The sequence below is a fragment of the Ranitomeya imitator genome, chromosome 7 (genome assembly GCF_032444005.1).
Source record: "Ranitomeya imitator isolate aRanImi1 chromosome 7, aRanImi1.pri, whole genome shotgun sequence".
Lineage (NCBI taxonomy): Eukaryota > Metazoa > Chordata > Amphibia > Anura > Dendrobatidae > Ranitomeya > Ranitomeya imitator.
The window spans coordinates 57,599,616-57,615,281 of NC_091288.1; the positions used below are offsets into that span (position 1 = coordinate 57,599,616).

At 45.8% G+C, this 15,666-nt stretch overlaps 1 protein-coding gene across 2 annotated transcripts in view; it reads right to left on the reverse strand.

Moving 5' to 3' along the window:
• MCM3AP (minichromosome maintenance complex component 3 associated protein) overlaps positions 1–15,666 on the reverse strand; it is a 110,117-nt gene that overhangs the window by 46,562 nt on the left and 47,889 nt on the right. For both annotated transcript variants that reach the window (XM_069733263.1, XM_069733264.1), the window contains 3 exons: positions 7,290–7,441; positions 6,849–6,949; positions 58–192 (listed from right to left, as the gene is read on the reverse strand). In XM_069733263.1, the coding sequence (XP_069589364.1) occupies positions 58–192; positions 6,849–6,949; positions 7,290–7,441 (388 nt within the window). The remainder of the gene's footprint in view (positions 1–57; positions 193–6,848; positions 6,950–7,289; positions 7,442–15,666) is intronic.

Consider the following 15,666-nt stretch of genomic DNA (forward strand, 5'->3'; position numbering starts at 1 on the left):
AAATGTTCAAATACTGTCACATCGTATAAGGACAACGTGAAAAAAAACACGTCTTACCTGGCTTCCTCTGCCTTCCTTCGTTTTTCCTCTTTCACTCTTTCTATCTCAGCCTTTATCTCTTCTTCTGCGACATTTCTAGAAAAATTCAGTACGAGATCTGCCAGCAGCTGATCAGAAACTATAGACGACTCGCTTAAGAAACGTAAGAGAAAAAAATATCTATTCAAATAATTATTAGAAACCCTGCCAATGGAAAGGAATTCAATATATCCATTGTAGTACTATCTGAAATTAACCAGGATCCATAACTTTGAATAAATATATATATTTTTTACCTGCTGGAAATGCCGCTGTTCTCCTGAAAATGGTGTTTTTTCTTTTATTTCTGCATCTGTGTGTTTTGAGCTTTGGTCCCCTTATCTGTATGTAAATCTATTCTTGTTAGGCAAGTGGGAGTGGTCATTAACTTTCCTGTATGAAAGTCTAATGAGAACCATGCCCAGTTGACTAAGCGGGGAAATAGAGGCCATATCTCAGGAACAGAGGGGCACAGGAATGAAAAACAATTAAGATTCATGAACAGCAGCATTTACACCAGGTAATAATATGGCTTTTTTGCATATTTATGGCAAGTGACCCATCCTCTAAGGAATGCATGTAAACAACTTTACTCATGAATAAAATCTTATGACACCCCTTTAATATAGAGCTTCTACATTATGCATGAAGATAAGCTAGTGACGGCAGTTGCACAGATTTATCAGCGTAAAGTAAAGGTAATAAAGGCCATGCTAAACCAATAAGGATACTTTCATGAATAACCCATTTATCGCTTCATTGGGAAGACAGGTAATGGGGTGTAATGCTGCTGTCACTAGGAGGCTGACACTAGGCAAAAAAGAAAAAGAAAAAGCTAGCTCCTCCTCAGCAGGGTACACTCACCGACGGGCACAAAGCATATCAGTTATAGCTTAGTGTCAGCAGGAGGCAGACCTGAATCTGATCCCAGATCCATTTTGTTCCTTAGATCACCTTGTTGTGTGTTATTATCTTTTCCCTTTGTTTTTCAGATTCTTCTCTTCAGGGTGATAGGGCGCAATTTCTCACCCTGACTTACCAGCTAAACAAATGAGAGAACAGTGTGATGCCATCCACCTCTTACCCTCTCCGGTCCGCGAAGCAGGACCTAACCCCCTGACACTTACGAGAGTGTCTCAGGGTGGTTCGCGGCAGTAGGTCATTGCCTGTCCCCAGCCCCTGCCCTCTCCTCGGAGTGGTGCCAGGAGGAAGACCATTGTCACTCTTCAGTGACCCCACCCCCCTCGGTTGACACAGTCTTCTGCACCATAACGATATGGAAAGGAGGACTCCTATTCCAGTGAACCCCCTCCTCATCTGGGGGCTCCTGATGCTGTCCTATGGATTGATGAGTTAGTCAGGACCCTGGTCCTCTTTTCTTCGCAGTCCATCATTCAAGGTGGTGGATGTAATTAAGACTAAAAGCTCTCCAAATCTCCTCAGCACACACTTTTCGGCGCACCGCCATCTAGTTTAAATTTAACTCCTGGCTTGCTGGGCCTCCACTTCACTGGAACAGGCCCCTCTCGTGCGTGCCATCCAATCAGCACGCGAGCGCTCCCGTGTGCACTTTTACTCCTCCTATGGTAGCTCTTATTGTGGTTTCACTGAGCGGGCTTTCATTGTGCTTTTTTTCTAGCCCTGCCCCCTTCTCCTTCACTCTGTTTCTGGCTCCAGCCACAGTTCATAGTAACATAGTAACATAGTAACATAGTTAGTAAGGCCGAAAAAAGACATTTGTCCATCCAGTTCAGCCTATATTCCATCATAATAAATCCCCAGATCTACGTCCTTCTACAGAACCTAATTGTATGATACAATATTGTTCTGCTCCAGGAAGACATCCAGGCCTCTCTTGAACCCCTCGACTGAGTTCGCCATCACCACCTCCTCAGGCAAGCAATTCCAGATTCTCACTGCCCTAACAGTAAAGAATCCTCTTCTATGTTGGTGGAAAAACCTTCTCTCCTCCAGACGCAAAGAATGCCCCCTTGTGCCCGTCACCTTCCTTGGTATAAACAGATCCTCAGCGAGATATTTGTATTGTCCCCTTATATACTTATACATGGTTATTAGATCGCCCCTCAGTCGTCTTTTTTCTAGACTAAATAATCCTAATTTCGCTAATCTATCTGGGTATTGTAGTTCTCCCATCCCCTTTATTAATTTTGTTGCCCTCCTTTGTACTCTCTCTAGTTCCATTATATCCTTCCTGAGCACCGGTGCCCAAAACTGGACACAGTACTCCATGTGCGGTCTAACTAGGGATTTGTACAGAGGCAGTATAATGCTCTCATCATGTGTATCCAGACCTCTCTTAATGCACCCCATGATCCTGTTTGCCTTGGCAGCTGCTGCCTGGCACTGGCTGCTCCAGGTAAGTTTATCATTAACTAGGATCCCCAAGTCCTTCTCCCTGTCAGATTTACCCAGTGGTTTCCCATTCAGTGTGTAATGGTGACATTGATTCCTTCTTCCCATGTGTATAACCTTACATTTATCATTGTTAAACCTCATCTGCCACCTTTCAGCCCAAGTTTCCAACTTATCCAGATCCATCTGTAGCAGAATACTATCTTCTCTTGTATTAACTGCTTTACATAGTTTTGTATCATCTGCAAATATCGATATTTTACTGTGTAAACCTTCTACCAGATCATTAATGAATATGTTGAAGAGAACAGGTCCCAATACTGACCCCTGCGGTACCCCACTGGTCACAGCGACCCAGTTAGAGACTATACCATTTATAACCACCCTCTGCTTTCTATCACTAAGCCAGTTACTAACCCATTTACACACAATTTCCCCCAGACCAAGCATTCTCATTTTGTGTACCAACCTCTTGTGCGGCACGGTATCAAACGCTTTGGAAAAATCGAGATATACCACGTCCAATGACTCACCGTGGTCCAGCCTATAGCTTACCTCTTCATAAAAACTGATTAGATTGGTTTGACAGGAGCGATTTCTCATAAACCCATGCTGATATGGAGTTAAACAGTTATTCTCATTGAGATAATCCAGAATAACATCCCTCAGAAACCCTTCAAATATTTTACCAACAATAGAGGTTAGACTTACTGGCCTATAATTTCCAGGTTCACTTTTAGAGCCCTTTTTGAATATTGGCACCACATTTGCTATGCGCCAATCCTGCGGAACAGACCCTGTCGCTATAGAGTCCCTAAAAATAAGAAATAATGGTTTATCTATTACATTACTTAGTTCTCTTAGTACTCGTGGGTGTATGCCATCCGGACCCGGAGATTTATCTATTTTAATCTTATTTAGCCGGTTTCGCACCTCTTCTTGGGTTAGATTGGTGACCCTTAATATAGGGTTTTCATTGTTTCTTGGGATTTCACCTAGCATTTCATTTTCCACCGTGAATACCGTGGAGAAGAAGGTGTTTAATATGTTAGCTTTTTCCTCGTCATCTACAACCATTCTTTCCTCACTATTTTTTAAGGGGCCTACATGTAACTATGTTACTATTTATGCAGAGACCCAGGGAGTCTCGCACCCGCCCCTTCCCCACTATCATTCACTACGCCCACTATCATTCACTACGCAAAAAGAAGTGGCTCACAGGTCAGGCCTCGGTCTTCTGATTCAACCCAGGCATCGTCGACTATGGAGAGCCACGTGTCCCGGATGAGAAGAAGACAGCCATTAGTAACCACCGGCTAAAAGATAGAATTTTCTTTTCTCCCGTGCAGACATTTCTTCATGTCCCATCTTTCAAAGGCCCTAGCCCAAGTCCCCGGATTCTTTCAGGCCATCTCCGCTCTTCTCCAAGCTGGGGTCATTGTACCCGTTCCCTCTCAAAAAATGTTTCTCATGTTTCTATTCCAACCTCTTCGTGGTCCAAAAGAAGAAGGATGGCTCAACTCCACCCGATCCTGGATCACAAACTACTAAACCGGCGGGGGTGTGCCTCCATCATTACAGGATGGAATTCCTCCACTCGGTCATTGCCTCTATTGAACCAGAGGAATTCTTTTGTTCTGTCGACATCCAATATGCCAATCTCCACATTACGATTTGCATGGGGCATCAGAGGTTTCTCCACTTTGCGGTCCAGCGGGCCCACGACCAGTTCACAGCTCTCACTTTTGGACTGGCCTCTGCTTCCAGAGTGTTTACGAATCTCATAGTGGCTGTCAGGGCCATTCTTCGCACTAAACGGATAGAAATCTACCTCGACGACCTACTGATCAAGGGCCCCTCCTTCAGAGAATATTGCAAAAGTGTTAGTGTTCACATCACCCTAAATACTTATAGGCTGGGTACTCAACATGACGAAGTCATCTATGATCTAGGCCAAGCAGCTAGTTTTAATAGGCATGTTGTTCGGTACCGCCCGCACCAGAGTCCTTCTCCCAGAGAAGATCTTGGCACTTGGCCTGGGAAGTCACTCCATCAAGACGCCCATCTTCACGCGCTCTTTGACTTTGTAGGACAGTACTAGTGAAGAGGATTGCCACGATGGAAGCCGTCCCTTTGCACAGTTTCATACAAGTCCACTATAATTGACGCTCTTGTCAGCTTTGGACAAAAGGATCTCTTCCCTGGATTGCCCCATACTTCTGCCTCTCCGAGTGAGGCGGTCATTGGCATGGTGGAGTATATCCTCCTCCATTCGGCATGGGAGATCATTCCTCCACTAACAGGTTGTCACAACAAACACCAGTCTCCTTGGATGGGGGGGCGGACTTCCTTCGACACACAGTCCAGGGTCACTCTTCCAAATAATCTCATGAAGATCAGAGCCATCTACATCCAACTACTCCACTGGCAGGACCTTCTAGCGGGCCGACAAGCTCGCATTCAATCTGACAATACCACGGCCGTGGCATACATAAACCACCAGGGAAGGATATGCAGCGAGGCCTTCATGGTAGAGGTCTCAGATTTGGGAGTGGGTCAAGCGGCACATAGCAGCAGTATCAGCGGTGCACATTTCAGGCATGAACAACTAGGCCTCCAACTTCTTAAGTTTTCAGGGCCTCTCCTCCGGCGAATAATCCCTCATCCCCTCTATATTTGAACAGATCTGTCAGAGGTAAGACACTCCCGATGTTGATGTGATGGCTTCTCGGATGAATCACAAAGTCCCTTGTTTTGTGGCCATGCATTTATCATCAGACCAGAAGGCCTTCTTTCACTGGCTTGAAGACAGCCACACAGCTCCCATTGTATTTTTCCCTTCCATCCATCCTGGCGTTCTTACAATCAGCGCTAGAGTACAGTTTGTATCTTAGTACCTTAAAGGGTCAGGTCTATACTCTTTCAAATGTTTCAACGGTATTTTGCCTCTCGTCCCACGTCAATATCTTCCTTCAGAGAGTTTCTTGCCTAGCGTCTACATATCGTCCTCTTGTGCATGAGTGGCACCTTAAGCAAGTTTTGAACGTTCTTCGGGGACCCTCCTACGAACACATTCAGAAAATTGCGTCTTCCCTTCTCTCCTGGAAAGTTGAATTCTTGGTTGCAATCACTTCCATTAGATGGGTCTCAGAATTAGCAGCTCTTTCTTGCAGCTCTCCTTTCCTCGTCCTCCACAAGGACAAGACGGTACTGCGACCAGTTTCTTCATTCCTTCCAATTGTAGTCTCTCTGTTCCATATCAACAAGGATAGTGTCCTTATTCTATCTGACCGTCCTTTGGAAAGGTCTTTCCACAAGCTGGACCTACTTAGAGCCATAAACTTCTACCTCTCAAGGACAGCATCCTTCCGACGTTCGACTGCCTTGTTTGTCATTCCTGAGAGTTGTCGTATAGGACTCCCTGCCTCCAAGTCTGCTATTGTCTGCTGGATCAGTTGGGCTATACTGGAGGCATATCGAGTTAAGGATAGACGACCACCACCGGGAATGAGAGGTCACTCTACCCACGCGATGGGGACTTCCTCGGTAGTTCGCCACCAGGCCTCTGCAAGCCAGATTTGCAAATCCACTATCTGGTAATCCATTCATACATTCGCAAAATTCTACAGGGTACATACCTACGCCTCGGCTGATGCTGGTCTAGGTAGAAATTTGCTGCAAGCGGCAGTAGTCCGTCGCTTGACCTGGTTTGCGCACGATATTCTGTTCCCTCCCTTGGGACTGCTTTAGGACATCCCATGGTTACCTGTGTCCCCCAATGAACCAATAAAGAAGGATTTAATGTACTCACCATAAAGTCTCTTTCTTGGAGCCTTCATTGGGGGACACAGCACCCTTCATGGTTTGTGCCTATGTTGGGCCTGTGTATAGTTTTTTGTTGTTGCTTCTCCAACTGCTTTTTCCCTAACTGACCAGCTTTATGCCAGCTGGTGGGTGTACCCTGCTGAGGAGAAGCTACATTTTTTGCTGTTGAGTGTCAGCTTCCTAGCAACAGCAGCATACACCCATGGTTACCTGTGTCCTCAATGAAGGCTTCAAGAAAAACATTTTTTTATACCTGGCAATACACTAAAATCTGTTTAGGATGCCTACAGCAGAGGTGCGTGTATGCAGCAGAGCTGTGCGTGTGTGTAATCATACAGCAGAGTGGTGTGTATTTCTAGAGCACTTCTTATAATAAGGCATGCCCTATCACCTAAAATAAAAGTTACATTCTTATTGATCATATTTTGTCAGTCATTCAGACATTTAACCATTTTATATTCTATTTAGAATGTATTTCAAGAATTTATTCAACTAAATAAATTTGCTAAATTTTCCTTTACTTGTAACCCTTAGATATGCTATTAAGCATTAAAGAGAAAATAAGGTTATACCTAAGTGCATTTGAGATGTATTCTGACACACTTTGGATGACAGGAGCACTCAATTCTTTCAAAGCATCCTCCAAAATCTCTTCTAGGACATGAGCCACATCCTGCACAAACATCAAAAGACAATGCTACAAACGTCTGTTAAATTACCTATACACATTAGCCAAAGTTGATGAAAATGTGTTATTTCGACCAAAATTCATTGGTTGCAAGTGCATGGAGTTTCACCCGGATGGACTGATGTCTGCAATTAGTGGTCATGAGAGACCCAAAAAATCTTAGGTTTGTGTGAACTTGGCTTTAAATGTATGTTTGAAGCAAGCAGATTTCTTCTGAAAACAGAGCTGCCTATGAAAGACCAAATTTTTTGTCTGGTCTGCAATGCTACAAGTGTGAAATTGTTTTAAACACCAGTATAGGATGGCATTTATCTTTTTTTAGTACCTCATCGCTGAATTTTGGCTTGGGAGGAGATGGAGGTGGCTCAGGTGGCAAGATGGGCTGAAACACTGCCTGAGCAGGCACAGAACTAGGCTCCTTAGCATCAGGCAATGGAAGTACAGTAGTATGTTTAATTTCTTCAAGAGCAGGTTGTTCTGTTGATATAGAAAAATAAAGTTACAGAAAATCTAAACTAAAATCTACAGATCAAGGAAAATCTAGATGTAATAACACATATAAATAATTGGATTTCTGCACGTACCAAAAGATCTAATGGTATAGGCCCTGCCACTAGAAGGCCATTACTAGGTATAAAAAAAAAAGTGCTGGCTCTGCATGATGGGCTATACACTCTCCTCAGACACTAGGAAGCTCATTTTTGTTCCAAAAGCATTAGGAGAGGAAAGCATCAAAGAAATCTAGCAACCAGGAACCAACATGGCCTGAACCCAGGAAATAGGACAATTCCCATGGGTAACTAAAATTGACAAGGGAAAAATAGAAACAAAAATATATTATGCAGGATTGGTGTCCTCCAAAGTATTTAAAAGGGGATATCTGGGACTTTAAATTAAACAAAACAAAAAAAGACATGTGTTTGCTAACAGAACCAACTACCTGTCTGTTGTACCTTGCACCGGTCATTGCCAGAGATTCAGATACTCCCTGTCAGAGCAGCAGCTTCTCTTCCTGTAGATAGGACAGGACTAGTTGTGTCCTGCAGATTGACAGCCGGCTTCCCCCAATTAGGCACAGAAGTCTGCTGTCAATCAGCACGACACCACTAGTCCCGACCTGTCAACAGGAAGAGAAGCTGCTGCTCTGTTGACAGGGAGTATCTGAAGCTCTGTCAGAAGCAATCAATGACTGGCGCCTCTAAAAAAAAACAAATTGAGAAAAAAAGGCACGTAGTTGTTATGTCCAAGATATCCCCTTGTAGGATAAAGGAATTTTACATGAAATATAAAAATAAGATTTTCTTATTAATAGCACTGGAGGGCACAGCACCATGGGACATCCTATAGCAGCCCCATAGGGTGGGCAATACAAAACAACTGACCATGCGGATTAACAAGTGCAGGGTGACTAGCAGCATCTTACAGCCCAAGGTCATGATAAGAGCCTAGAAAGAACTGTGTGAAGGTGTAAACTGCATCCTAGGTAGCTGCATTGCCGACCTAGGGAATGGAAGCCCAGAAGCCTGACCACTAGAGATGAGCAAATTAATTTATGGGACCCTGATGGTTACCATGCAGGAACCCTGCAAAACTGCCTCCTACCTACCTGCTTCCCGATTGCTCTTTTGATTAGCTGGCCTGGCATCGTTGTTGCGGCATTATGTACGCCTAATTAGAAGAGGAGCTGTGGTGTTTTGCAGGGCTCTTGTCCAACAGTCACAGAATACTAACCTGGGCACTGTACCAGAAACCTGTGATTTTATTAGCACATATCTACTGACCACTCTTGTCAGATGAGAAAAATGTGAAAGGAAGCTGCCCCACCCATGGAGCTGTAAGGTTCCAAAATCACAGACCAAAACCCCTAGAATAAATCTTTGACATAGGCAGGAACCGAAAGAGATGACGAAAGGAGAGTCAGAACTATGGAGGATTTCTGGAACGGTTAGGAAAATACTAGAAGTCATGATAAAACCAAACAATGCAAGGAACGCTCGTGAAACGGAGAGGAGAAAGGGCCAAGGATCAAAGGATAATGTACTGAACATAGTGAATGGAAGAATAAGAGCAGTGGCCCATCCTGTCCTGATGGGAAAAAATGAAGATAGATCTAGAGAGCGGGCAGCTAAAAGATCTGGGAATAGTGGTGATGATCAACAGATGATCCTCCTGGAAAGTAGTGTGTGAAAAAACACAGCATAAGAGCTGGAAAGAAAATTTCTTAACACAATCAGAAATAGGGATTTTTGTGTACTCACCGTAAAATCCTTTTCTCCGAGCCATTCATTGGGGGACACAGACCGTGGGTGTATGCTGCTGCCAATAGGAGGCTGACACTAAGTGATACAAAAAAAGTTAGCTCCTCCCCTGCAGTATACATCCTCCTGCTGGCTCTCAGCTAACCAGTTCGGTGCAAAAGCAGTAAGAGATCAATAACAATATATGAGCGTATAACATGTCATATTATATATGAGAGTATAGCATGTCAGATTATAAAAAACAATCATAAGCTAATAACAGGGTGGGAGCTGTGTCCCCCAATGAATGGCTCGGAGAAAAGGATTTTACGGTGAGTACACAAATATCCCTATTTCTCCTTCGCCTCATTGGGGGACACAGACCGTGGGACGTCCCAAAGCAGTCCCTGGGTGGGGACAACATCAGATCAAGCCCTGTGTAACCGCTACTTACAAGTGCACCACCGCGGCCTCCAGAGTCCGCCTGCCCAGACTCACATCTGTGGAAGTGTGGGAATTATAGTGCTTCAAGAATGCATGCGGACTGGACGAATCCGCAAGCTTGCAGGCGTGCCTTGCTGACGCCTGGTGCCTAGAACCCTTGATAGACAGGGAGATAGGCTGACATCTAGCACAGAAGGACTCCTGGATGGTGAAAAGAATTCACCATGTTATCACGGTCGATGAAAAGGCTAAACCCTTCCTGAAAATGTCAGGAAGCCTACCTCTACCGTCAGGAAGCCCAAATAAAACGTCCAACCTTCAGAAGGACGCCGTCCTCAAGACGTACCTACTCAGAGCACTCACTTCGTCCAGAATATGGGGGAGCTTATTCCATTTTGTGGACTGGAGCCAAAAGAGATGAGGGAAGAACTATGCCCTCATAACAGTGGTAATACAGTACCACCTTGGTAACAAGGGATGGAGATGGCCTGAGGACAACCTTGCCTCGAAGGAAATAAGGGAAAAAAGTCTGAAAGAGCAGAGAAGCTAGCTCCGAAGACTCGTCAGAGTGAGAATATCGCAGAGGAGAACGGGACGACTTTCCCTGATAGTAAAGTCTGCCCGGATGAAAAAGGAGTCTACTGTAAGGCTCCTAGGAATAATAAGGTCCCAATGATCTAACGGTATGCGATAGGGAAGAACTACGTGTGAAAACTCCCTGTGAGAAAGTCCCTACTTGAGGTTGTGCTGCGATAAGGCGAGAAGATACTAGCTCCGCAAACAAAAAAACGGACGTGGTCAGTGCGGATCTCTGAGGATCACTGGGGCCCCTTTCTGCTTCCGAAAGGCTTTCGGAAGCAGTGGAAGGGGAGTTATGGAAACTGGTACCACGGCAGAACCAGAGCATGGAGAGCGATGGCTCTTGGATCTCGAGGCCGAACCACGAACTCGAGTACATAGTAACATAGTTAGTAAGGCCGAAAAAAGACATTTGTCCATCCAGTTCAGCCTATATTCCATCATAATAAATCCCCAGATCTACGTCCTTCTACAGAACCTAATTGTATGATACAATATTGTTCTGCTCCAGGAAGACATCCAGGCCTCTCTTGAACCCCTCGACTGAGTTCGCCATCACCACCTCCTCAGGCAAGCAATTCCAGATTCTCACTGCCCTAACAGTAAAGAATCCTCTTCTATGTTGGTGGAAAAACCTTCTCTCCTCCAGACGCAAAGAATGCCCCCTTGTGCCCGTCACCTTCCTTGGTATAAACAGATCCTCAGCGAGATATTTGTATTGTCCCCTTATATACTTATATATGGTTATTAGATCGCCCCTCAGTCGTCTTTTTTCTAGACTAAATAATCCTAATTTCGCTAATCTATCTGGGTATTGTAGTTCTCCCATCCCCTTTATTAATTTTGTTGCCCTCCTTTGTACTCTCTCTAGTTCCATTATATCCTTCCTGAGCACCGGTGCCCAAAACTGGACACAGTACTCCATGTGCGGTCTAACTAGGGATTTGTACAGAGGCAGTATAATGCTCTCATCATGTGTATCCAGACCTCTCTTAATGCACCCCATGATCCTGTTTGCCTTGGCAGCTGCTGCCTGGCACTGGCTGCTCCAGGTAAGTTTATCATTAACTAGGATCCCCAAGTCCTTCTCCCTGTCAGATTTACCCAGTGGTTTCCCATTCAGTGTGTAATGGTGATATTGATTCCTTCTTCCCATGTGTATAACCTTACATTTATCATTGTTAAACCTCATCTGCCACCTTTCAGCCCAAGTTTCCAACTTATCCAGATCCATCTGTAGCAGAATACTATCTTCTCTTGTATTAACTGCTTTACATAGTTTTGTATCATCTGCAAATATCGATATTTTACTGTGTAAACCTTCTACCAGGTCATTAATGAATATGTTGAAGAGAACAGGTCCCAATACCGACCCCTGCGGTACCCCACTGGTCACAGCGACCCAGTTAGAGACTATACCATTTATAACCACCCTCTGCTTTCTATCACTAAGCCAGTTACTAACCCATTTACACACATTTTCCCCCAGACCAAGCATTCTCATTTTGTGTACCAACCCTCTTGTGCGGCACGGTATCAAACGCTTTGGAAAAATCGAGATATACCACGTCCAATGACTCACCGTGGTCCAGCCTATAGCTTACCTCTTCATAAAAACTGATTAGATTGGTTTGACAGGAGGAGTACATTGGCCTTCAGTCTGGATGTCATCCCACCTACAACTGGAGAGCTCCAGTAAGGACAGATCTGATGGAAGACTTCGGGGTGAAGTTCCCACTGACTTGAGGCGGAACCCTGACGGCTGAATTTGTTTGCCGTTCAGAGTTCTACTTCTGGGATATATACTGCCGAGATCACCGAATAATAGACTTCGGCCCATCAGAGAAAGTGAGGTACCTCGGTCATGGCGCCTGACCGTGGGTACCTGCTAGATGACTGACGTAAGGCACCGCCGTGGCATTATCCAATTGAATTCGGATAGGGAGACCCGCCAGAAGGCAGTGGACCTGCTGTAAGACTACCGTTCGGATCTCCAGAACAATGATGGGGAGAAGAAGACTGGCATTGGAAGTTACTAATAACCATTGAACCGGGAGAAAGGCCCTGGATGAAGAAGGAGCTCAGAGACTATTGTCTGAAAGTCTGCTTGACTTGCTGAAAACGAGCGGAGCGAAGGAAACCGCTTCCATTGTCGTCACCATTTTTGCTCAGAACTCTCTTAGCAAATCGAATGAAATGAGGGGATGAGTAATCAAGTCCTCAGAACTCTCCTTGCGCGAGCTCCCTGTTGAAGGGCCATGACCTTGTCTCGAGGAAGAATTACCATCCTTCTAGAAGTGTGCAGGATCATCCTCAAAAAGGATATCTGCTGGGCTGGAAATGAGGAGAACTTGTCTAAGTGTAGCTGCCAGCCCAGGAGAGAAGGTATCGCAAGAGATATAGACGACTCAGCGTAGTCCTGGAAGGGCGGCTAGACAGACCAAACAGGGCAGGACGAGCACGCCTCTAGAGTGCAAGAGAAACATGACATCCGCCATGACCCGAGCGAACACTCTGGGTGCAGAAGCAAGGCCGAAGGACAAGGTTGTGACTTGAAAATGCTGTTGACGAATGGAAAGGCGAAGGAATTTTTGCAGAGGGCAAGCAACCCGAATGTCGATGGATGCCGGAAACTGCACCTTTTTCTGTTGAAGTAAAGGCTGAGCGGAGGGACTCCATCCAAAGAAGGAGGACCATGTCAAAGGTTGTTAGAAGTTTGAGGTCCAGGGTCGATCTTACTTTTCGTTCCCCTGTTTGGAACCAAGATCCCTTAGATCTAGACTGTGCTGGACAATCCTTATACAATCCTTTGTCAGTCTCCCACTCAAAAGATTTGATTGGCCAGTTGTTGCTGGTGTGAATCAAGGTAGTTAAGGTCTCCAGCCAGGAGACCATTGCTCTAGCAATCCATGCGGCCGCTAGGGAGGATAGAGCGCTGGACCCGAAGCCGCAAGACGGAACGAACCAGATTTGCTATCTGACAGTCCGTGGTATTTTTAATTGATGACCCATCTGGTAGGGATACTGGTAGGTATACCACAGGAGATTCTACCCGGTTAAACTGCCCCATGGCAGAATGTGCGGCTGCATCCAGCAGGTCATAGTCTCTTGCCATCTCCTCTTTTCACAGTGCAGAGATAAAAATTAGGAACCCTCGATCCATCAACCTCTTAACAGGGAAGTGGAGAGGAACTGTCCGCCCTCTTGCATCATCCACTAAATAGTGGTGATGGAGAGGGGGGAGCTCGTACGCCAAAAAGGGTGCCTCTATATGTCCACAGAGTTCAGGTCTCCAGGTGGACAGGACAGGTTGTCTGGCGTTAGGCCTGGATACAGAAGAGGAAACATGGAGACGACACTCCGTGTGCTCGTCTGTTGATGGTGTGGGGAGATCGGTGCCCTTTAAAGGACCCGTCGCCCTTAAAAAACAGGCCAGGCATGGCATCCCACGTAGAGGCTTCTGTCCAGTGAATCGCTTATCTGAATTGAATGGCAACTGCTCTCGAGGGAGTTTAGTCTCTGAAGCTCTGGCAAGCTCAGGCAATATCCAATCCATATTCAGAGCCTTGTTGTCATCAAATCATTGGTGAGGTAGCAGGAAACGAAAAACTTCCGTTTTCTAGATGCCTGTATGTTTCTAGACGCCTGCACGTTTCTAGAATACTTGCGGCCCCTGCTAGCCGACGGCTCCCATGTAGGATAGGGACCATGTATATTGGTCCTGCGAGCACTCCAAACACAGAGGGTACACAGAGGGATTCAATCTCTTGGTCCGAGAACCATGGATTGGTCAGTGAAGAAGTCCACTGAGGGGAACTAGAGGATAAAGCTGGGGTCGGCGGCGGAGGGCTCCTCGGACTGATCAAGCGCCTTTAAGACCAGGGAATACTGGTCATGCACCTTTAAGAACAGAGAATACTGGTCATGCGCCTTTAAGACCAGGGAATACTGGTCATGCGCCTTTAAGACCAGAGAATACTGGTCATGCGCCTTTAAGACCAGGGAATACTGGCCATGCGCCTTTAAGACCAGAGAATACTGGTCATGCGCCTTTAAGACCAGGGAATACTGGTCATGCGCCTTTAAGACCAGAGAATACTGGTCATGCGCCTTTAAGACCAGAGAATACTGGTCATGCACCTTTAAGACCAGGGAATACTGGCCATGCGCCTTTAAGACCAGAGAATACTGGTCATGCGCCTTTAAGACCAGAGAATACTGGTCATGCACCTTTAAGACCGGAGAATACTGGTCATGCACCTTTAAGACCAGAGAATACTGGTCATGCACCTTTAAGACCAGAGAAAACTGGTCATGCACCTTTAAGACCAGAGAATACTGGTCAAGCAGCTTTAAAACCACAGAATACTGGTCATGCACCTTTAAGACCAGAGAATACTGGTCATGCACCTTTAAGACCAGAGAATACTGGTCATGCACCTTTAAGACCAGGGAATACTGGCCATGCGCCTTTAAGACCAGAGAATACTGGTCATGCGCCTTTAAGACCAGAGAATACTGGTCATGCACCTTTAAGACCGGAGAATACTGGTCATGCACCTTTAAGACCAGAGAATACTGGTCATGCACCTTTAAGACCAGAGAAAACTGGTCATGCACCTTTAAGACCAGAGAATACTGGTCAAGCAGCTTTAAAACCACAGAATACTGGTCATGCACCTTTAAGACCAGAGAATACTGGTCATGCACCTTTAAGACCAGAGAATACTGGTCATGCACCTTTAAGACCAGAGAAAACTGGTCATGCACCTTTAAGACCAGAGAATACTGGTCAAGCAGCTTTAAGACCACAGAATACTGGTCATGCGCCTTTAAGACTGGGAATCCTGGCTACATGCCTTTAAGACCAGGGAATACTGGTCATGTGCTTTTAAGACCAGGAAATACTGGTCATGTGCCTTTAAGACCAGGTACTTCCTTACCCGGGTACTGATGTAGAGTCGATGTGCCCCTTTAATGCAAAAATACTGTCACCCCAGTGTGAGCTGGCCGGGTGGACCAAGATGGCCACCGGGAGCTGCAGAGTTGATAAAATCTCGCAGAGAGCGAGAAGCGCCAATTTGGGGGGGCGGAGCCACAGACACGATGTTGAATAGGCCTAAGCCGGGGCCTAAATTTCTGTAGTCGGCGGACATCACCAGTGGGTCGTTCCAGGCAAGACTTCCAGGATGCGGCCTACAAATCGGCCGAAGCCGGGGACTAAATTTTTGCAGCCATCCAGAGCGTTACCTCAGAGAGGTGGGCCACAGGGAAGTGGCTGAGGCTGCCTGTCAGCATGTGGATATCCCACTGAAGATGGATCCACTCACCATTGATGCGCGTCCCATCATGGAGCCGCAGCGGATGTGGGTTTCAGCGCTGTTCTGTGCAGCGTGGACGGTGCAGGGATAAGCCTCAATCCATCATCCGTTTGTTAGGGAG